General features: G+C 48.2%; 6 protein-coding genes across 6 annotated transcripts; 3 read left to right on the top strand and 3 right to left on the bottom strand.

Annotated features, from left to right (window-relative positions):
• Positions 1 to 486: 486 nt before the first annotated feature.
• On the bottom strand, positions 487 to 763 carry N7471_001430 (uncharacterized protein; the record flags this gene model as incomplete). Its single annotated transcript, XM_057274151.1, has 3 exons — positions 487 to 522; positions 587 to 652; positions 707 to 763. The coding sequence occupies 3 exons, from the start codon at positions 761 to 763 to the stop codon at positions 487 to 489; spliced, it is 159 nt and encodes a 52-aa protein (XP_057142330.1).
• Positions 764 to 1752: 989 nt separating this feature from the next.
• Positions 1753 to 4084, top strand: N7471_001429 (fungal specific transcription factor domain-containing protein; the record flags this gene model as incomplete). Its single annotated transcript, XM_057274150.1, has 6 exons — positions 1753 to 1905; positions 1948 to 2443; positions 2507 to 2823; positions 2874 to 3296; positions 3348 to 3580; positions 3634 to 4084. The coding sequence occupies 6 exons, from the start codon at positions 1753 to 1755 to the stop codon at positions 4082 to 4084; spliced, it is 2073 nt and encodes a 690-aa protein (XP_057142329.1).
• Positions 4085 to 4725: 641 nt separating this feature from the next.
• N7471_001428 (glycoside hydrolase family 16 protein) lies at positions 4726 to 5938 on the top strand (the record flags this gene model as incomplete). Its single annotated transcript, XM_057274149.1, has 4 exons — positions 4726 to 4816; positions 4867 to 5144; positions 5213 to 5706; positions 5767 to 5938. 4 exons carry the CDS (start codon positions 4726 to 4728, stop codon positions 5936 to 5938), a joined length of 1035 nt encoding a protein of 344 aa, XP_057142328.1.
• Positions 5939 to 8182: 2244 nt separating this feature from the next.
• Positions 8183 to 11501, bottom strand: N7471_001427 (mannose-ethanolamine phosphotransferase GPI13; the record flags this gene model as incomplete). The annotated part of the gene is made up of 2 exons (XM_057274148.1): positions 8183 to 11180; positions 11284 to 11501. The coding sequence occupies 2 exons, from the start codon at positions 11499 to 11501 to the stop codon at positions 8183 to 8185; spliced, it is 3216 nt and encodes a 1071-aa protein (XP_057142327.1).
• A 1193-nt stretch (positions 11502 to 12694) lies between these two features.
• On the bottom strand, positions 12695 to 13225 carry N7471_001426 (uncharacterized protein; the record flags this gene model as incomplete). Its single annotated transcript, XM_057274147.1, has 1 exon — positions 12695 to 13225. The coding sequence occupies one exon, from the start codon at positions 13223 to 13225 to the stop codon at positions 12695 to 12697; it is 531 nt and encodes a 176-aa protein (XP_057142326.1).
• Positions 13226 to 18400: 5175 nt separating this feature from the next.
• Positions 18401 to 21272, top strand: N7471_001425 (mRNA-binding protein PUF3; the record flags this gene model as incomplete). Its single annotated transcript, XM_057274146.1, has 4 exons — positions 18401 to 18442; positions 18499 to 18655; positions 18709 to 20805; positions 20854 to 21272. The coding sequence occupies 4 exons, from the start codon at positions 18401 to 18403 to the stop codon at positions 21270 to 21272; spliced, it is 2715 nt and encodes a 904-aa protein (XP_057142325.1).
• Positions 21273 to 22657: the final 1385 nt, after the last annotated feature.

Raw genomic sequence — 22657 nt, 5'->3', positions numbered from 1 at the left:
CCTTTCATCCATTCTCTCCTTGTGTTACACCACACCTCTCCCTAACGAGAAATAACCCAATCGTTTCCCCTCTCGATGACCAATGACCCCTATAAACGACTTCATGTACATCATGTGTTTTTTTCGTGATGCAAGACAATTGTTGCATTTGTGAATACCCCCTTCCCGCCCCAAAAGTTTTTTCTTTTCAATGTTGTCTTGCCTGTCAGCGACTGTCGCGATTAGGATGAAGGTTTTATTAGTGAAATATATCAGTGTTTTATACTGGACTTCACATGACGCTGCGTTTCTTGTGCCAGGATCAAGATAATAGTGAACAACATAGCACAGCCTACTAACATATATTCTACATCGGTTGATTGTGGAAACAAACGGTGTTTCTATATCCTAGCGGTATGGTATGAAAGAAAGTGGCTCCGCGTCTCTAATCAATCCAGTTGATTCTGTACACTGGCACTGGAAAGGTACCCTTGTCCGCGTGCAAACTTATTTGCACTTTCCAAACGGCTGGTTAGCCAGTTGCTGTTGTAGAACAAAATTAGCATCTTCCTCTGGTTTTCGCAAAGTGTTATATCCAGGGCCATACCACGCAGAGCTTAGATTCACAGTTACCCAAGCTTCCATCCTGCTTGCACTGTCCTCCGGAGGGGATCTATTATTGAATTAGATGAGTTGAAGGATATGATAGGTATGAAAGGTTTGATACCGAGCCAGCAATGGAAAGGCCAACAAAGGCGAGAGCAGTGAGGATGGTGAAACGCATGATGGTAGAGGATTTAAGGTTGAGTGAGGAGTGTTGAAGATTGTTGGAGGAGACTTGTCTGTTGCGATGTATCAATGCAAGAGCATGGGAGGCCTACTTATACCTATTTCTTGGGGAATATCTATACACGAGATCTTCTGATACATTGCTTTGTTTGGTGTAGAAGATGTTCATACCGATTAATTATAGACGGTCAATTCGGATTTTATGGGGCTGCAGAAACTTGATGTCGATCAGGAACAGGGTTGCACTTGACTTGAACATGTGAATTGTTGTTCTTCGTCTGTAATCAACAGTTTTTCTGTGATAACAACACTTCACTAAGTAGAAAATAGTGTTTCTTTTCCTAATGTGAAATTCTTATTGTTTTATTGAAATTGAGGACTTTCCAGTGTTCTGCTGTATGATATTCAATGTGTACACTCACATTCCAAGGTTGTGAACAGACTATGACGTAAACCCGGTATAAAGCCCTGGAACAACCATGTGAAGTGTAGATTATATTAACGTTGCCTTACGGAGTACAGTTTCTAGATAAAGCCGGAATAACATTTAGGGTAGCTAATAATAGCCACGGAGTTCGGAGGTTAGGGCTGTATATATACCCGTGCCAAGACCGACACGCATCAGGGGCTTAGCAATCTTGAAAAGGGTATAAACGCATAAAAATTATAAAAATAGGAACAAAATAGTTTAAACTAGAAATAAAGAACAGATCAGATCATAGTTGTCCAACCAAAACAAACATTCCGCAGCAGAGCCCCCTTAGAGATCCATGTAGAAGCAAGAAAGTGGAACCAGCTTCATATGGGATATCAAGCTCCAGAGGTTCTATACTCAGCCTAGCATAGCAATCTATAGGAATGTAGGGATTAGTTAGAGGCTTGCGCTTCAATATATATTGGTCCCTCGACTTGATAATAGAATAGCAACCACGTCTCTCTTTGTGTCCCACACTCGTTCAATATCCTCTCTCTCGTTTTACCAGAATGTCATCAGGGCCGGTACTTAATAATAACTCTAAACCTCTTCCAGTGGTACGAAGCTGCTCTTATAATTATTACTATGCGAATAACGTTAATGACTTCAAACCCTACTCCAGTGTGACTCGTGCTTCTCTCGAAAGGTGTGAATTGAGCTTCGTTAGGATGGATCGTATAGGAAGTTTCACTAATGAAACATAGGTCCGTTGTGATAGAGGCAACCCATGTGGCAACTGCCAGGATAACAATGCCATATGCTCCCGTCTGCGAGTCACAAAGCGAACCAGAAACACCAATCAGCTGGCAGTGATAGAAAACAGAGATCGAATACGTTCAAAATCACCCCAAGCAACCCCAAACCCTCAATATCCGCAAAATCTATCACCAGAAATGCACGGTCATTCTGCAACCACGTCCAATGGATATCCCAGGCTGGACTATCAACAGTCTCGGGGGGCATCTCCGGGTTACGATAAGCCTCTCTCGCTTCATGATGCTCATGCCACCATTCAGTATCACCTAGACCATTTGGAATGGCTCACTATCAATCGCCGCCAGATCTTGGAATCGGGGTTGAGGCTGGCTTCTCAACTCTCAGATAGTTTTGAAGACCCTGTGCACGTTGCTAGTGACATCGTTGTCAATGAAGTGCAAATAAGAACCCCTTCTTTTGAATTATTAGCCTGGATGTTAAAAGGTACCTCTCTTATTACTTGGTGCTGAACCAATGAGACTGGCTGATTCTGATACTCTGAAATAGACATCAAGGAGGCAAGCTTGGGCCCATTTGTTAGGGATTACTTCAGACATATATCTGAAGCAACACTCAAGCAAATGGGACTTACTCTCCTTCATAGGACTGGATCGCCTCACGACTTGCTCATCAGCACTGTTTGTGTCAATTCCATGGCTTCCAAGTTTCTGACTGCCATCACCAACACTGGAATCGACAGTGAACTGATCCACGAAATGACACATACCGTAGTACAATTCGAGGCGGCAGCAAAAGTAGCTCTTCGGAGCATCTCTCTCTTAACGAGTCCCTCTCTCGAACTCTTACAGGCACTTCTTTCCGGTGTGAGTATTTTTAATCCTGGCAATAAAGTATCGGATCTAATAAAAATCAGATATTCATCCATCAAGGATCCGGTGACATCACTGTATGCTGGGAACTTACCAAAGCTGCCTGCAGGGTGTGTATAAGCCTAGGTCTTGACACTATCATGAAAACAGGAGGCGCTGTGAGTGAAGAGCAGTATTACTGTGTCGCTTGGTGCTATATACTTGATAAGAATTTTGCTTTCAAGATGGGAAAATCCAAGCCTTTACTTGATATTGAAATTGGACACTTCACTTCTAACCTATCCAACCATCAGCACTCCACCTCGGACCTCTTTCAAATTTACATGAGTCTTGCTGGAGTACAGGCTGCTGTCGTGCCGTACCTTATGAGGCGCTCATCGACGTTGACAGGTGGTTTATCATCTTCCCATGGAATCTGGCAACATTGGTTGGCGAATATGCGACAAATTCAAGAGAGGATCGAGCGAGTGAGAAAACTCCTGACACATTTTTATTTGCATCACTGACTCATTACTTAGATCTTGGGTCCATATCCGGCCTGGAAAGGGCTAGATGCTCAATCTGAAACATCAGCTCTTCGATTCGCCTATCATTCAGTTATGACCACCATTTTCCATATCACCGAAGGTACAGGATACCAGTCCGTTGATATACGGAAACAGTGTTTGCTAGAAGCCCACCAGGGCATATCTTCATTAGTGTCGATATGTATATCTGCTGAAAGGCAAAGCACGGTGGCCTTGTTGCACTGGTAAGCTGTGTCCTGCATATTAGAATTGGAATGAGCTCTGACTAGATCTTTAGGACACTTCTCGTCTACCCTATCACCGCATACTTCGTGCTATTCTGTAATGTCGTCGCAACATCAGATACTGATGACTTCAAACTCATAACAACGATTGCCAATTGCTTGACTCGCATTGAAACAACAAGCCGTCCAATTATTCAAGCACGGACGATCTTCTGCCACTTTTTATCTCTTTCTGGGGGAGTTTTCGACGAGAAACCAAATGCAATGGTGATAACTCGAGATCACCAAGTACAGCCAGTACAGTCTCACTCAAATGCATTGCAACCTTGGGTGTCTGACGGCTTATTTCTATCTTCAACCGCTGACGCCATTCCCCTTTTTGCCCCATCCCTACTGGCTGAAATGGATGATTTCTCTGAGATGTTGCCCATTTTTCCGGATAATGAGATGTTTACACCCTTTAGCGATGATTTTCCTGATCTTGGAAATGATCCTAGCATCTGATTCGCTTTTCTACGGTCTTGACTATCTCGCGCATGGATTCTTGAATGTAATGTATAATGTATCTGTCTAGGAGTTGACATATTGGAATACAATACTCGTTTCTATGTTTGCTGTACAGATTAATATAGGGCTGAAGTAAAACTGCAAACTCCCCGTTCCACTTTTGAGTGGGCATAGCCTGCTTATATCCACAGAGCGAAATTCCAGGATGCAATAAACCTACAAGGCCGAACCAATCGGAGCCAATTAGACACTTTTAGTTGTACAAGAAGATAAAATGATGTAGTTAATTTATTCAGGGCCCCAACTCATTGGTGAAATTGGAGAGAAAACACATAGCCGAGTTTGATCGGGGATTTATCCCCGACTATAAATAACCGGCACCAAAGAACGTGTCTCAAGTCGCGGGGATGTAGATATTAGGTAGAACTTTTTAATGATAGAATAGTGGAGGAATATGTAGCTATAATATTAAAACACTCTCGATTCCCACTCCATTCTCTTGAGGTCTATTATACTGTCTTTTCCGAGAACTGCCTGTCACTACTCTTGGTTGCTAACCTCGCGGACTCTTTCTTTTATTCGTTCTCTTTATATCTTATTTTACATATTTCCATTCTTATATCAATCCAACATCTCAAATGCTGTGCTACTTGAAGTATGCCGCTGCAGGCTTGGCCGCTGCGACTCTGGTCTCAGGCCAAACTTTCAGCGACTGCAATCCAATGAAAAGTATCTCACACTCAAGAATTCAAGACACAACACCTTCTGACATGCTACAGAAACATGCCCGGCCAACGTTGGCACAACCGAGTCGAGACACACTTTCGACTTCACCAAGAGCTCGGGCTTAGATCAGTGGAAGACTACTGCCGGCAACGTCAAGACAGGCTCAAACGGCGCCGAGTTTACTGTCAGCAAGCAAGGCGATGCTCCCACCATTAAGACCGACTTCTACATCTTCTTCGGCGAAGTATCGGTCACCATGAAAGCGGCCCCCGGCACTGGCATCGTCAGCAGTATCGTGCTTGAGTCGGATGATCTTGACGAGATTGACTGGGTAAGTCATAAGTTACTATGCTCATTCCCTCCTATCTTTCGTATATCTAACCTTACTCCCTGTCTCAGGAAGCCGTTGGCGGCGACACGACCCAAATCGAGACGAACTACTTCGGAAAAGGAGATACTACGACATACGACCGCGCGATCTGGGAACCTGTCTCGACACCCCAGGAGACATTCCACACCTACAAAGTAGTCTGGACCAAAGAAGCCACCACCTGGTCCGTTGACGGAAAAGTGATCCGCACGCTCTCCTTCAACGACGCAAAATCCGGCACCAGATATCCCCAGACCCCCATGAACGTGCGTATCGGCATTTGGGCCGGCGGCGACCCAAGCAATGCGGAGGGCACGATCCAATGGGCCGGCGGCGCAACCGACTACAGCAAAACTCCCTTCACTATGTATATCAAGGACGTCACTATCGTCAACTATAACCCGGCTGAGTCTTATACCTGGTCTGATCAGACCGGCTCTTATGAGAGTATCGAGTTCACTGGTTCTAAGAACTCGACTTCTTCCTCGACTACCTCGAAGACGACTTCTGCTTCGGCTTCTGGGTCAGTTTTCATATCCTGCTCGTCTGTTGTTGCTATACCTAACTGTCCTGGTTCTACTAGAAGCCTTATCACTGCTGCTAACACAGCTACACCGTCTAGCTCTGGCTCGGTTTCTTCTCGTCCCAGTGCACCCTCCGCTTCGCCGGTTTTCAATGCCGCTTCGAACTTGAGCGCTGGTAGCTTGGGTTTCTTGTCTATCCTTGCGGTTGTCTCCGGGTTTCTTTTCCTGTAGATTAGGTACCTGATATTGGATTGTGTCTATGTCTCATCTGCCAACGTTGGAAGTTTATAGATGGCTATTTTGGCTTTTCTCGTTCCCTATTCTACTCTTTTTTTTTTCTTTTTCTTATTGTAATTCTGTCTATTAAAACGAGTGTAGACAAGAGGGGTTTCTTTTCTTATTTAGGAAAGTCCCCGTGTTTTGGGAGTCGCGTCACATAACTTCGTACTTTCCTCAGAGCCTTCCATCTCTCGCTCCTTCCACTTCTTCTCTTCTTTTTTTTCTTCTCTACTCCTTCTTCTCCTTCTTCATCTTCGTCATATTCGTGTCTTCTTCTCCTCTTCCCTTTTTTTTCATAGCCATTCAGACAGAGAGTCTACATCTCCTAATCTGCCTTTTCCGCAGACTTCTCTAAAAAGGTCAGCAGAGAGTGTCACATATGTCTACTGGAGACAGTCTAGAGCTGTATGACTGTATAACTCGATGCTAACCTGGGTATAACCAAACACCAGATTCTCAGCACAACAATGGCTAAAGCATAAATCGCCATAGCAACAGTCATGCTGAAGCCAATGGACATCGAAGCCACTTCAAAATGGCTCGGCCATGTTTCCTTCCTTCTCTTTTTTAATTATGGGTTTTGCGTTTGAACCCATGGCAGGGGTCTCTGTTCCCATTTCTTCGGGGCATTCTCTATGGGGGAGAAATGCACATCAGCAGCCCTATCGGGTCAAAAGATCAGCTCGAACATCCATGGATACTTCTCCTGGGGACAGCAATTGTCTGGGCGTAGCTACATATCAGCAATGACCTCGGTTTATCTTTGACCAAAAGCTACGGATAGTGGAGAATAGATTCTTCAGATTCCTACGTGACTCATTTCCTCCTCATCCAGGATCGTGATTCAGTCTGTCCGTTGCCCTCATCATCCATTTGTCAATCTCTCTCTTATACCGTGCACCATGACGCTACTTTACCAGACAGATCTCTAAGGCCAAAGGTCCTATAGGCTATCTCTCCGCCAACAACTTCGCGCCATCGCTGTTGGACTCTCCGTCGGCTTAGGCCCTCCCATCCCTTGGCCAAGATACATCTGCCGAGCGGTTCGCTGATATCCAAGCTATGTTGGACGTTCAAACGTACGTTTAAACTACCGCACTCGGATCTTTTCTTCGCTAACATGAATCCTGCAGAAAGTATTCACACTCACCAAAGAAAGTGGGAATACAGCTAGACACCTCCCAACATCCACATAGCATAGCCAAGATATAACAACGTCATGTCCTGCGCCCTGGTGCCATGAAGGGCATTGACTGGAATAAATGATGAGGACTAGACTTGGAATACCATCATGTTGTTGTTATGTTCTTTGTTTCAAACACCTACCCCCATCATCATCCATCCATTCCGTCCTCATCGAGGATTCGCTTCGTCCTTTTCCTCGCGCAGGCCGTCACAACCTGCTGCACATGTACATAGTGCCAGCTGATTCTAGAACCGGCAAAAGACATGGCTTGTGGGGCCGCGTGGATGGAGTGTTTTCTTTGGTGTTTTCCGTCTTATCTTGGTTTTTCTCTGCTTCTGTACAGCTATGGATTTATAACAATAGTCCCCACGGGGCCTCGTTGTTGTTATTGTTATTGCTTCGTTTTGATATCATTATTAAAATTTTCTTTCGTAGCTTTCCCGCTTAGTGTCTGTTTATGCCTAGGAAGCTAGTCGTCATCTGCCACGACACTGTTGTCCTAGAGCACACCACGCCCTACTCTACGCAGTCCTGAAGGATAAGACTGACGCCAATGTCGCCAAGCTAAGATACCATGGACAACAATTATTGTTTATCCCAGTATAAAGCGAACCTAACCGATTTGATCCGTGGGCCGTGGTGTAGATATCTAGAGTGGACATATAATGGCTTTATATGTAGTTTGTTTATTTAATAGACCGTAGTCACGATTATAATAAGTACCTAACTACGGACACATGTAGTCGAACCAAAAAGAAATAGGAAAGAGAAAGAAGGGAAGTGTGATAAAGGGCACATGTACAAGTGTGAGAGCGAGGCGATGCAAAGGGGAAAGATGCGTGGTTTGTTGTGTACAAGGCTGTAGCCGTAGGAAAAGGTTGTAGTGAGTGAACGACGGAAAGAGAGATCTGGGGACAGAAATGCACATATCCAAGCATGCAAGTTCTGTGTCCAACCTAAGATTGAGACTTGTATTCCCCAGCCCATAATTCCTTTTCAAAACGCCACTATCACCAACCAAAGATCTCACCAACACTGAGAGTACTCCAGCGCACACCACCGACAGAAACCACCATCAAGACGACATCAACAACAGCCAGCACAACCGAGCCCATCATGAAGCGAGGGCTGAAGATGCGGAAGAGCATGAGATGGCGACGGAGATGGCCAGCCCACATAGTCGTGGCGAGATTAATAGTCGCCAAGTAGAGGATATGGGTTCCAGCAGCCTGTACGACATCGGAGAGGATGCGTGTGGCTGGGTTCTTGTTCGGGTTTGAAGCTGGGACACGGTCGTGAGTCTGGAGGGGACGTTTCCAGAGGACGGTGAGGGGGACGGCGATGGCAGCCAGGATCTGTGCGCCGAAGGTATTGAGGATGACGAGTAGTGGGGACCAGGGGTATTGGATTGATGTGAGAGGGATGAAGGCTGTTTCCCACTGGATGCTGGAGAGGGTGGCCTGGTGGCCTGTTTTGAAGTAGTAGAAAGAACCGAGCACGCCTAGGATGACGGGACCGATGGAGGAGTTTGACATGGTTAGGCTGTTTGTGTCGAGGATTTCGAGGAGAGAGAGGATTTGCCAGAGGAGGAGGGCGATGGCGCCTTGGCCCATTGGCTTCTGCATGAGGATGATGGCGAGAGCGAAGTTGATGAGTAGGAAGCAGAAGTTGGTTCCGTAGACGTTACCGAAGCCAAGGATTGTGACCGTTGTTCGTGGGCCTTGTTGCTGGCCGGCGACTATAGGGGTCGGTGGGCTGTTGGGATCTTCGGTGGGTTTGCTCACGTTGATGCTGACGCAGGGCTTGGAATAGAAGTATGCTGCGGTGCCTGCTAAGAGCGCGAGGGCGAGGACGAACTGCGCTAGGAAGACGCGGACGAACTTGAGGGTTTCCTTGCTTACGGGTAGCCACTCGCCATCGTCGGCACCTTCGAGAATCCAGAATAGGGAGGTGATGAAGAGACCGAAGCGGAAGGCAAAGCCGATCCATAGCGATGCGGCGCCTTCATAGGATTTGGAGCCGGCGTAGAAGGACCGCACAACACTAGGCAGGAAGAGCGTGACCAGGAAAGGAATGGCAAGCTGCCAGGGGGCGGAGGTGGAAGAAGTCGATGAAGCATAGTACGTGGAGCGGCAGAAGGGCATCTGTTCTTCACGACAGAGGCGGGAGAAAGACGCGACTCGGCCCAAGGTCACGAAGAGAATGGAGTGGTACACACCCAGGATTCGGTCCGTGGTCTGCTTCTGTCGCATGGATGAGACACCCGCGAACACGCCGAATGTTGTGAGGAAGAACAGAAGAATTTCGTCTTCCCAAATAGTGTACGAGTTCGAGGAAAATCCAATAGACTGAGAAACAGTAAAGAAAAGCGCAAGCCATCCCCACATGCCGTTCGGAAGAGGCAGGGTCAGGTTTGCAGGCCTCTTGACGAGAGCCGGCGTGGCTCCGAGGATGCTTCCAACAGCAGCCAGCAGCACGGCTCCATCGACCATAGACATCTCGGTCAGACCAGTCAAGCCGAATGCAGAACCGACCACGGCGCCAACGCCAGCACCCACGCTTGCGAATTGAAGCAAACGAGACGTGAGTTGGGTTCGATCTGTCTTCAAGCCTCGGGCATAGATGATCAACAAGACAATACTAGCAAAGAGAATCGCAACACCTTGGATCATGCTCGGGACATCGAATCGAGCCCACAATCCACGGCAGATATCAAGAGTATGACGCTGATACTTGCGGAAGAGTTCATTGCTAGCGCGAGCAGCGGTCGACTTGGATGAAAAGCCCTTGGAAGCAGACTTCCACTCCTCCTCTGCAGCAGTCCAGAGCAAAGCCGACTCTTCATCATCACCAGCTCCTCTAGCAAGCGCATATTCGTGCTGATATCTCTTAACCTGGGCTGCAGTCAAACGGTTGACAGTCGCCAAGTTTGCCCAGTTGTTCCCACGTGGGCCGGAGAAAACCTCTTCAATAGGCGAGCCTAGGTTATTGAACGGGATGGGCATTCCAAGGAGCAAAGACAGCGTCGGAACGAGGTCGATCTGAGGCACAAATCTGTCGCGCGCGAATTGGGGCGGGAGGAGCGTATCTTTGCTTGTGCGTCCGAAGATGCCACGCTTAGAGTACATCCACAACGCGGCCTCAACTTCGTCATCAGACTCGCCGCCGTGGTCGCCCTTAATGTCCATCCCATGATCTCCCATAACGACAAGAAGAGTCTTATCATCGATCGCAGCAATGATATCGCGAATGACACGGTCCATTTCCTGGAGCTTGGATGCCATGGCAGCATGGTTAGGACCATATCGATGACCTGCATGATCTACGCCGAGATAATGGCCAAAGATAACATCCCATTTCTTGCTGTTCTCCGGCTGGAGGAGCGGGAAGAGATGCTCCGTGACGCCATTGTCGACGGTGTGCAAGTCCCAGACATTGAACGAGTCATACGCATGCGTGAGATTGGTATCAAAGTATCCCGGAAACAGCGCCTGCCAGGTATCGTCGCCAAGGTGAACCAGGTTCTTCCCGGCGCTATGCAACTGTGCGACAAGATTGTCCTCGTCGATGGCGGTTCCAGCGAAGTTGGAGCCTGCCTCCAGGAAGGTGGGTAGGGTTCCGGTGGTCAGACCTTTCAAGCGGTTTAGAGTAGTTGTCGGGGGATCCGCGATGAATGGCAAGAGGAAGGCGTTGGCGGGGTTTTGCACTGCAGTCTCATAGAGGACAGGGATGTTATTGTGGAAGAGGTGGACTGTGTCACTCTCTCCCTTCGACGCGAATGGCACAGTGAAGTCATAGCGGAGGGCGTCGACTATGATGACAACGGCCTTGTCAAAGGTTTTCTCATGCCAGCAGCCTTTCTGCTGTTTACTCCCCAGGGCTGTTGTGTGTGGTTGGGCCAAAATGTCCTCGAAAGGCAATACGTCGCATGATGATTTGTTCTCAAGGACCATGCGCGTGAGGAGAAACCCTTTTGTGAACAGATAAATCCCGGCGATATGCAAGAGTCTATCATTTATCCAGCGTCAGTTCAAATTTATTTTTCAACGCGTCAAGCCTGCAGCGGGCCTTAAACCTCAAGCTCTGCTAGGCTTAAGAAGGGACCACTCACAATATCCACGCCAGAACACCCATCACACCAAAATGCTTGATCTTGAACTCATCCTCAAGCTCCAGCGCCTTCTTGTCCAACAGACCAGCTTGTTTGCGCTTGGACTGCCCGCCAGACGATTGATCGGAGCTGCGAGGGGTGGCAGCTGGAAGACTGCTTTTAGGGCCGTTAGGGTTTGGGCTAGTCCCCATATTCCCTGCAGGTGGTGTGGCTACCATTTCCAAGGTCTATTGTACGGTCTCAGGTCGAGTTCGGGGGTAGCTGGCGCGCCAGGTCGCAGATCTGGCTGCTGGAGGCCGAAGGGATACCGAAGGGACCGTTAACGATGAGCACGGTGTGTTTTTCAGGGACAGGGAAGCCGGGAGCAAGCACGATTGAGCCGATTGAACCGGTTCAAGCGAGGTCCATCGAAGTCGGAGAAAAAGTATAGGCGGGGGCGGAGGAGATTGCGGAGGTCTGTACCCCTTTCTGTGCTCTGTCGAACGGCTTCCCTATGTATTAAAAAGCTATAACATGCACATTGTTTGAAGGAGAAATGTATGGTTACGAGGCGCAATTAGGGGGAAAGCTGTTTAAGCAAAGAAAATAATTCGTGACAGTCGCGGAACCCACGGGTTGGGGAACTCGGCATCGGCGTTTCTCATTGGCCGGCCGTGGATACATTGCGGGAGTTCCAGAGCTATAATCCTCCAGGGCTTATTATGCTTGTGAGACGGTTTTGCCCTCAACACTGAAAAGCCAAGAAATCTCAGAGGAAATCAAGTACATAGTTACACCCACTATATACACAGAAAAGAAAAAGAGAAAGAATTCAGAGAAAAGGATAGATTTCAGATTTGCCTAAATACGGCGAAACATAGGAGGACTAAGTACATACATTATCCAGCTGCCGAGTACCGGGTAAAAAAAGGCACATGAGAAGGGAAGTAAAATAGAGGGGGCCCCTAAAACATAAAAATAGGACCCCATAAAGGGGGAAGAAGAAGAGAAAGTCAAAAGCAGGAATACTGTCACACGTATATCGGACCCTAGGAACGTAGCAGGGGCGAAAGAGACATGAGGAACCAGGCTTAAGAAATCAGACGCCAGAAAGCAAATAGAGAAAAAATCGGCAGGCCCTCGCTATGAACGATCCAGCTTCGATGAATATTGGAATCCAAGCAGTGTAAGATACCAGAAACTGGGTACTCTGACAGTGTGCTTTGGTGAAACCAAAATGGAAACCGAAGGGCATATGTGCAAGCCACGTAGGCCAAATCAGGGAAGGAAGGGTATGTAAGAGGTAGAATCGCAAAAGATGTTTGCCAGGGTACTCGTTTTGAGAAGTCGTCGAAGGTTGAAGAGAGATTGAGCGCTATGCGGGCGGGATACGCGGTCGGCCAATTGGGCAAGTTGATTTGACAACACGCCTTTAATGATATGTCTTCGTCTCGTCTTTCTCCTTCAATCCACCCATCCGCTCAATATCCAGGGACTGGAAGCGACCGGTATCGGTGCTTTGGTAGGGCGGAAGCTCCTCATGGCAGGGTTCCAAGCCGATGCTGCCGGCGTCACTGATGCGGACAACGACCATGCGGCCAGAGGTACGTTTGCCGCTCGCATCTTCTTCCTCTGGGAAGGTAATGCGGATCTCGGGTACAGGGCTAGGTGGAGGGCTGTCGGAGTTTTCCATGAGGCTGCGTTTCTCATCATAGACAAGCACGGAATCGGTTTTATTCGTGGAAATGGTTAAGCGGCGTCTGTTGGGGGACTCTCCATTGTGGACTGGGAGCAAGTTTTGGGTCCGAGACTGACGCTTGCGGCGGAGGACGAGCAGACCACCGACCAGGGCGAGGGATAGCAGGACGAGGACCAGAAGGGCAATGAGTAGGTCGACCATGGCGTTGGAGAGTCCACCATTGCTGTCATCGCGAGCAACGATGCGGGGGAATAGGTTGTTCATCTTGTCGATTGTCGGTTGTCGACGGTTGGATTTTCGATACCGAGTCTGAGAATTGTATGATCGGAAAACGACAGATATGTATGTGATCGTCGATTTCGGATTCCAAGGAAGGTCACGGAATCAATCCGGGGAAGTAAACAGTCAAGGACGATGGAATGTGCGCACAGATTATCAGTCACGGGATCGTGTCGAAAAAAGGCGAAGAGTCGAAAACGAAAGTGAGTAGGTTAAAGAATGGACAGCAAGGTGAGCCGCTGAAAGAGTGAAGCTGGCACCTGCGAAGGAAAAGAATGGAGGGGATGAGTGAGAATGAAGGGAAAAACAAAAAAGGGAGGAAGGGGAGAAGAGGAGAAGGTTGTAAGCCTAGAACGCTTGCTATTGTTAGTGTAGAGCTAAGCTATTCGGAGCTTAGTGTTGTTCCTTGGGTGTTGCTCGGGGCCTCTTGGCCGCAGGGGTCAGCCAATCATAGCCTCTCTGTGCCTGGAGAACGGGCCCTCCGGAGGCAAACGGCGCCCTCTTATTCGCCGGGCGACTCCACTGAACTATGCCTGTTTATTTTGGTTCCCCTGAGGCCCACGCTCATAAACTCGCATAATTCTGAACTACAAGTATGTTATGCATGCTGTGTAGTATAGATTTACATCGTAATCTTCAAGAGTAAATGTTTTGTAAAAAAGAGAGGTTGCTATGGCTAGTGCTTAGTCTGGTCACACAAGCGTGAATCACTCGGATTTGGGTTTACGGTGCAATAAAACGAAGCCTAATTGTCTATACGGTGACATGATTTGTGCTCTCTCGAGGCCGATACTCGTGCAAGAATAAGCAGGAAATGAGTGTTTCAAAAATATGTGGAGGGAGATGAGGTCATGCACCTGATCTTCGAGACATAAACAAAGCCCTAGTACGCGTCAGCCAAGCACAACTGCTAGTATAAGTAAATAGCAACCATTGTTTGTTGGGAAATAATAAAAAAGAGGTAAGGACCAAATTGTTGACTTTGAAACAGTTGAGTTATTGTATAATATGAGTGAGGTTGACTCGGTCGTTGAACTATACCGAGGTCTGTAAACAAGCTGCAGAATAACCATGATTTAGTATGCTTGTATATTTTTTATTGAATTTCTTCAAATATGAAATCATTGCCATAATCAATATCTAATCCCATTCCCACTGTATTATTTCAAAATAAAGTAATGTGTTAAGCTCGGATGTTTGCCCATGTCGACATATATAGAAAGTACTCACGTGCTAAATATATAACTATATCACAATGGAATAGGCTATATTAAAAAAACCCGTTGAGAGAATAAGTTCTAGCAAAAAAAAAAAGCCGGAGTAAGTACAGAGTATTCATACACCTGACATGCAAGATCCTTATAGCCACTATTTGCCACATGTTAATTGTATCAATCGCCTAAACTGCATGTATCCTTCTTGCATAGATTCTGCCGCCACATCGGGGACACACAGCACGAGGTCCCAGTGCCACAAAGAAAGTACTCAATTCCACGGAAGTACTTGGTGCGTGGTCTTTCGGTGCTTGGTGCACTTAATTACTGGTAGGGTGGTGCTAGGAGAGCTATTCCTTCATCATATATAATGAGCGCCGGGCATGATCTTTAGGCAACAGCCCTCGTCTTTCGTGTTTGGGTATTTAATGCGCCTTTCAAATATCGTTCAAACAATACTCCGTACTGTATGTTGATTTGCAGAATATAATCTGATCAGTGGTCTGTACTTTAAGTTCTTATGTGTGGGCCTTTGACTAGTGTGCTGACACATGAGAGACAGCAATGGAAGTATATATCGGGCTTCAATTAAAACTAACCTTAGAAGTCAGAAATCTTCCATCAACCCAAAAAGCCAGAGGCCTAGTGTCCATGATCTAGTACGGATTTTATACTCTACAACAAAACCCACCCCGGCCTCTATTGACACTGCCAAGACCTGACACTCGAGATCAAAAACACAACTAACACTAAGTCGCTATCAAAATTTGTCAACTGCACCGACTGACATGTCCTACGCTACCTTGGCGTACATCGTAGTGAGCAGACTCTGCACCTTTTATAATGCGGTCAGGGCCGCCAACACACAATCCGATACCTCACAAGCTCGGAGAAAGAACGATATTGACAGGAAAAGGAACAACCTAGTACCCGGGAACTGGTCACACGGCCAACGCCTGGTAGTCTCTGCAAGCCAGCGGCCATCGCGCTCGAGACCAGTGAGTGTGCCGAAGCCTACAGGAGTTGGACGCAAGGCAGGTAATGCCCCTCAGAGATCAGATCCGGGGAAGGTTTCTGCGAGTGATGGCCTGACACTTGACCTGTGCGACCCCTGTGCAAGGATTCAAAGGCGAGTATCCTTGTCAGACTCTCCCTTTGCCAGTCGATGTCTCGGCCTTTTGCCAATCTCGCCGGGAGGGATTACACCGCGATGACTGGACACTGCACATTGACGGCAAATGTTCACCAACAGATGCTAGATGACGACCGTTTTTTTCTTCTCTTCTTTCTATGGGCTTCTGATCCGGACAGTAAGAACCTAGGTCTCGTCATTTAACAGGCTGCATCCCACACTTTTACCCGCAGATTTATCCAAGGGTCAGTGTGACGATGCGCCGAAGCAAGGGGCTGGCCGAGTCTACGGAAGTCTACCCAGTCGAGAACCTTTTTCCACGGATAATTCTTCTGGATCTGGCACTTCTCAGGTCCCGAAGCGTACTTCTATCGATGGTCGCGCGCGAGACTATTGCACAACTCGCAGTTGGGGTTTGACTTGGATCATTGACTTATTGACAGTTAGAATCAAGGGATTGGAGGGCAATACCAATACCAGCGCACGGCCACACGGGTGAAAAACAGACAGAACATGAACAAAAAGAAAAAAGAAAAGGAAAAAAAAGGCCAAAACACAGGAGCGAAACAAATATTATCCCCCCCCTCGCACCATTGAGTTCCTGACCAGGCGGAGAAAGTAAGCCAACGAGAGACGCCTTGCCAATCCTGGAATGGCAGGTAATCCGCAATCCACAGTTAGAAAAGTGGCGGCCCTTGGCTCTTTCTGTCAAGAATGTTTCCGGATCCAACCGGACGTTATATGAGATGTTCCAAGGTCTAAAGTAAAGAGTATCAAGTCGAGATCTAGCTTTGAAAGATAATATCCTAAGATAGGGCATAGGTATATATAGAGTGTACCTTACTTGTGGTTAAGACTAAAGTGGGAGGGGCTTAGTGGGCCCGATCGGACCTCCAGAAACCTTCAATCTTTAAGATAAGCTGTTGCCGAGAATTATATTAAAGCTTCATTATTTACTTTGTAGTAGTAAGGTAGAACCTCGGGTTTGAAGCTGAATTCCTTTTTCCTGATTCTTTTTAGCGAAAAACCTTCTTCTCTATATTAGGCACCGGCTCTATTCGGGAGTACGCTCTGTCTTATAGGGGTTCCATGGTCAACAGATATACCAGGGAGTTCCTTTAGTGGAGTGGATAGGAACTTTTGGCCGAAGTGTTAAATCTCTCCAATGATGACTTCAGATTTGCTCGTTCACCCCTATTACATGGCCCATTCGGTACTGTTCCAGGGTCTGCTTGTTGATGTATTAAGTTAGACCATGGGGAGATGATGTGACTTGTTACCTAATAGGGCAGTGTAGGGAGTCTTTGAGTATTGAGAGATAGAATTGCAATACAATATGTAATAGAATGAAGTTCAATAGAAAGCTGTATCCATATATGTTATATATGTATATGTATATGTATACTTTGTATTGTACTACAATATCAAGATGTAAAAACAAGACAAAGAGATGGGGCCAGGCTAAAAAAGAAGCGCCGGGAGGTAGATCGCGGTGACGGTCACATACATGCGCCATGAACAAATGGCTGAAAAGGTACCTGGGTTCACAGCTAAACTTTAACCTAAATCCAAGTACCACCATATCCAATCCATGATCGACCTGTTCACATGGTCACGGTATTACGCGGCAATACAGCGGCTGATCTGCCTGAGAAATCATCTTTCTTCTTGTTATCTATCCAATTGACTCTGTTCTGTTCTTTTTTTCTTTTCTTTTCCTTCTTCTCTTTTTCGTGTGACTCTTTTTTTTAATTGTCTTCCTTTTATTCCAACCGTCTCCTCTTCTTTTGACCTTTTTCTTTTTTTCCCTCCATCACCGCCTCACCCATCAACCCACCCCAGAACAGCCACACAAAAAAAAAACCCTTGGGCTGTCATGCTGCCGCCTGTGTGACAGCTGGACTACATTAATGCCGTGCCTTGTCTCTCGTCCACATTCCCTTCCATCGACCCACTGAATCCCGGATTCTCATCCTTCTTGCGCGAGCGCATTCCATTATCCTCTTTTAGTTCCTCGAAAATCTTCCCCCCCTCAGACATCGAAACCACCCCTTGCCTACGCCAATCAATCTAGGGTCCCCCAACGTTCTGATTGCCATTCTCGGGGATCGCCTCTCCATAAGGCACATGAGGACGATCTGCACACTGGGAGATTCCTGGAGCATGCACGGAGCAGAGTAACGTCGCGGCGCCTCCTCAATTCTGAACCTTCCGGCTACCAACCTGCAACCCCACAGCTGCAGCAAACGAAAGGGTGATAATAATCGTTCCAATTCTTTGTCACCTTGCATCTTCTATCGCTGTCAGGCTCGATCGACCTTCCAGCATTTCTCGCTTCATTCAGAGCTCGTCGCTCTTCCTCCCTTCCGTCTCCCTTCCTCTCTTACTCCTGTATAATCTGTACATGTCCTGGGTTCGCCGCTGAGCAATACAGAAGACGACATTCGTTTTCTTCGTTCGCTCTTTCTTGTGATCCCTTCTATCCCCTCTTTTGGTGAGCCTTTCCTTTCAGACACTTGGACACCCTAGATGCCCTTGTACCTGTCTCCAAATCTGGCATCCCGATGCAACACTTCCCAAGATGGCCCAAACCCTGCTAACCAGCCCCTCTTCTCATCGCAGTCTTATATTCCTTCGTGTACGCCGTCTCTGGTGCCTGGTGCCCGTTTGCAAATACTAGTCGACACAGCATCGGCCGATCGTCTCAGCTCTGTGATTTATTACCACGAGACAACTCTCCGAACCACCTACAAATAATCCTCGCCGTTCGAGTACATATCGAATTACTGTTCTGCCGATCGGAGATTTCCTGGGATGGCTTCTACCATGGCCGCAAATGCAACCAGCGTACACAACGTGAGTGGCACCGTGGATGTCGATCAATCGAATGCCAATAATAACAGCGAATCTAGGCACGATCCAACCGGGCTTCCAACATGAGTTCATCCGGGATGAACGACCGCAACCGCGGACCACAAGGCAACAGTGTCGGCAAGGGTTTCGGTGCTAGTAAGGCTAGCTGGAAGAACAACATCTGGGGTGACTCCAACCTTGGAGGATTCGGAGATGGTGAGTGACTCGTGTACCAATTGCGACTTGGACTATGCTGACGCAGCTTGCAGAGCAACACCTTGGCGAGACTGCATTCGAAGGGAAGTCAGGATCGGGTTCCCTTCTCTCTACATCGGAGTCAGACGGCTGGTCGGGACGTGCCAACTTGCCATGGAGCACTGTCAATACCAACCCCTCCTTCCAGAACAGAGGCCTCGCCACATCACCCACCCAGACTCGTGCAAATGACCGCAGTGCTCCTGCTATCAACGAAGCTAGTGATAGCTCTTACTTTGCTCTGCCTCGCACTTCTGGCATCAGCACCGCCGCTGGCACCGCGAGCCACCGACCCTACCTCAACGCTGCGTCGGAGGGTGTGTCCCCGTCCGGAGAAGGCATCTCCTTCGGTGGGTTTGCTGGCCGACGACAGATGAACACGACCGGTCTCGGTGGCAGCCCCGTGGGAGCGACTTTCCCTGTGAAGCCTGGCTTTGCGAACCCTCTCGATGGTGCAAGCGGAGATGGCATGGGTGCTTCAATGGGCATGACATCATTGGGATCTGGAATTGCCGAGCATATGTCTCCGCCCCAGGGTCGCAGCGCACTATCGCACGCCTCTCACAACTCCGCCTCTTACACCACTCAACGTCCAGCTCACTCCGCCCATCCCTCCTTCTACTCCGACAATCACAGCATCGATGGCCGCTACAGCGGTGGCTCGATGGACCTCAACGCCGGGTTTAGCAAGCTGCAGCTCAACGAAGCCAATTATGCGTCCCAAGCGGCTCAGCGACCCTCGTTCGTTCCTCATGCATCCTTTGATGGCACTTTCCAGCGTGGGAAGTATCAGAACAACGAAGACGCCTACCAAGCACTTGGATACACCGGAGATGCTGCACAGGAGATGCAGCTTGCCTACCACGCACGATCTAGAGCCGCGAACACTGGCTCGATCTCACCATCGGACTATGCCCGCATGGATAGCCCCATCTACACCGGCGTGGACGGCACTGCCGCCCAGTACCGCAACACAGGTGCAAATGAAAGCCAAGTGGCAGCCTTTGAGCGCAGGCTCCGAAACTTCCAGGAGCAGGAGCTTGCCCAAGGCTCTTCGCGGATGCAGTACCCTCCTTCTTACGATTTCCAAGCTTACCAGGCTTCTCGTCTGAACGCTATCTCCGGATTCTACCCAGTAGGTCAACTTAGTGGCCTCGGTGCCGCAGCTCTCGTTTCGCGCACTCAGCGCGAGCATGATCCCACCCAGGTTGTCCGCAGCCCCCTCCTAGAAGAGTTTAGGGCCAACAGCAAGGGAAACAAGCGCTACGAGCTGAAGGACATCTACAACCATGTTGTTGAGTTCAGTGGTGACCAGCACGGCTCTCGCTTCATTCAACAGAAGCTTGAGACCGCGAACAGCGACGAGAAAGAGCAGGTGTTCCGTGAGATTCAGCCCAACTGTCTTCAGTTGATGACTGATGTCTTCGGTAACTACGTCGTCCAGAAGTTGTTCGAGCACGGCAACCAGACTCAGAAGAAAATACTGGCTAACCAGATGCGCGGCCATGTTTTGGCCTTGTCGACCCAGATGTATGGGTGTCGAGTGGTCCAGAAGGCCCTGGAGCACATCCTGACTGACCAGCAAGCTGCGATGGTCAAGGAGCTGGAGAACCATGTCCTCAAGTGTGTTCGTGATCAGAACGGCAACCACGTCATCCAGAAGGCCATTGAGCGTGTTCCTTCGCAGTACGTGCAGTTCATCATCAATGCCTTCCGCGGCCAGGTCAACAGGCTCGCCGCCCATCCTTATGGCTGCCGTGTCATTCAGAGAATGCTTGAGCACTGTGAGGAGGTAGACCGCCAGTCCATTCTGGCCGAGCTTCATGCCTGCACATCCAACCTCATCCCTGACCAGTTTGGCAACTATGTCATCCAACACGTTATTGAGAACGGTGACGAGAAGGATCGCACTCGCATGATTGACATTGTCATGGGACAGCTCCTGGCCTACTCCAAGCACAAGTTTGCTAGCAACGTGGTTGAGAAGAGCATTGAGTTCGGTGCGGAACATGAGCGTATCCACATCATCAGTACCCTAACCTCTACGAACGACCGCGGCGAGAGTCCTCTCCTTGGTCTCATGCGTGACCAGTATGGCAACTATGTCATTCGTAAGTCCAACCCCATCACTTGTTGTGTGCTATACTAACCCCCAACAGAGAAAGTGCTGGGCCAATTGAAAGATGCCGAGCGTGAAGCCCTCATCGACCAGATCAAGCCCCTTCTCAGCCAGCTGAAGAAGTTCAGCTATGGCAAGCAGATTGTCGCTATCGAGAAGCTCATCTTTGACCCTAACTCTCCTGCGACTGTCCCTCTGTCTCACACCACCTCCACCACTCCCCCTCACTCCCACAAATCCTCCCCGCAACCCGCCAAGCGCTCAATCCCAACTGAACAGCCCCGGGCCCCTTTCGTGGGTAACGCACCACCCACCCCTCCCCCGACGGATGCCCAGACCACCGTCGATACCACCCTTGAGTCGAAGGGCCTTGCTAAGAGCACAGTGACCTCGGTTTCGAGTCCCGAGACAGGCAACACCGGTGTTACCGTCCCGGTCGATGTCACTAGTGCTCACTAATTCGTTGCACACTTTATCTTGCTCGCCCAACATAATCTTTCTAATCCTGATTTGATCTGAGCCGAGTGACTTCTTGTTCTCTATCTAATATGGGGCGTATACATACAGGGGAATCAGGCGGGATATATGTTACCAACGTCTATGTGATTCTCCCCTACTTGACCATGGCTTTGACGGCGCAACAATGAGGGCCTGGAATGTTTTTATTTCTTTTCTTATTTCTTTCTTGTGTTGATCTCGATCTCGGACCTCCGACCTATTTCTTATCTTACCTTATTTGTTCTTGTTTCTTTCTTGACATGTTCATTTATTCTTACGATTGTGTTTGTGAATCATTGTCAATGCTTCTCGCTACGAGATCCAGGTCCGAGAATCGATATGGCTCCGGCGTCTTTGTTATTTTCACTTCTTCCCATTTATTTTTATTTTGTCACGGGGTTAAGGCGGCTGTGATGGGGGAAAAAAATCGGCAACAGGCTCGGAAAGGGGGAACGGATTTGATCTTTCGCTCTGCATGATTTCCGAGCGCATATGCCATAGCATGGAGTCCCGGATCTTTCACATTTACATTCGGATCCAGCAGAAAATACCAGGAAAAGAATCAATTTAACCACTTTGCACAGCAGCTACTTGTGCCATGGCATCTGCATGATCTACCCAGAACCACCTACTACTTAATTCTTTCACACATTTCTTTCCGCTGTTCCCTGGCCGTGTCAACATATTTAACCCATGGCTATGATTCCTGATCCCGAGCTCCACGGCTTCCCTTCCGCCTCAAGGTGTTTTTGCTTTTGTGCTTCTCGGTCAGCATGCATGATTCTGCTTGGCTTTTGGGAGCTTATTATAGCTGCCGGCTCTTGTGGATTTCGTGCTGCTTGTTTACGGGTTGCCATGCCGCGTTGATAATTTTGTGGTTTTCTTTTCTTCGTCTTGCTAGTGGCTGTATTATCAATGCATTATGACTTGACTTTAACTTTGCTAAGTATCATTCGGAATGATGTAGATTTGTACCAATCCGTTCATACGTCGTAGCATGCAGCGCCTCTAGCTCAAGACCCTAATGTAAAGTATCGCAGTGTATAGCGACGACCACTTTGGCCTTGTCCAACACATATTCGACGACATCTAAATAGACGTTTAAAAAGATCTCAAAGGCGTGATCGCTCTGAACTTCCATAGCAAAGTGGCCAGCACGTGACGCATATAGTTCATATCGCACGTGATCTCAGTCCCGTGATGTCTGATAAGATGGCGCATTTTGATAGAGTTGGAGCAAACCCGTCTGCACTTCCACTTCTACCTTGACACTGTGACCAGCCTTGTCTCTCTGCGCGTCAACGGATAAAAACCCGCGGTATCGAGCAATCTACCCGTCATCGCTG

Source organism: Penicillium samsonianum, assembly GCF_028829775.1.
Source record: "Penicillium samsonianum strain IBT 33392 chromosome Unknown utg000001l_segment0_segment0, whole genome shotgun sequence".
NCBI classification, from domain to species: Eukaryota; Fungi; Ascomycota; class Eurotiomycetes; order Eurotiales; family Aspergillaceae; genus Penicillium; species Penicillium samsonianum.
This window is presented reverse-complemented; position numbering and strand designations above follow the sequence as displayed.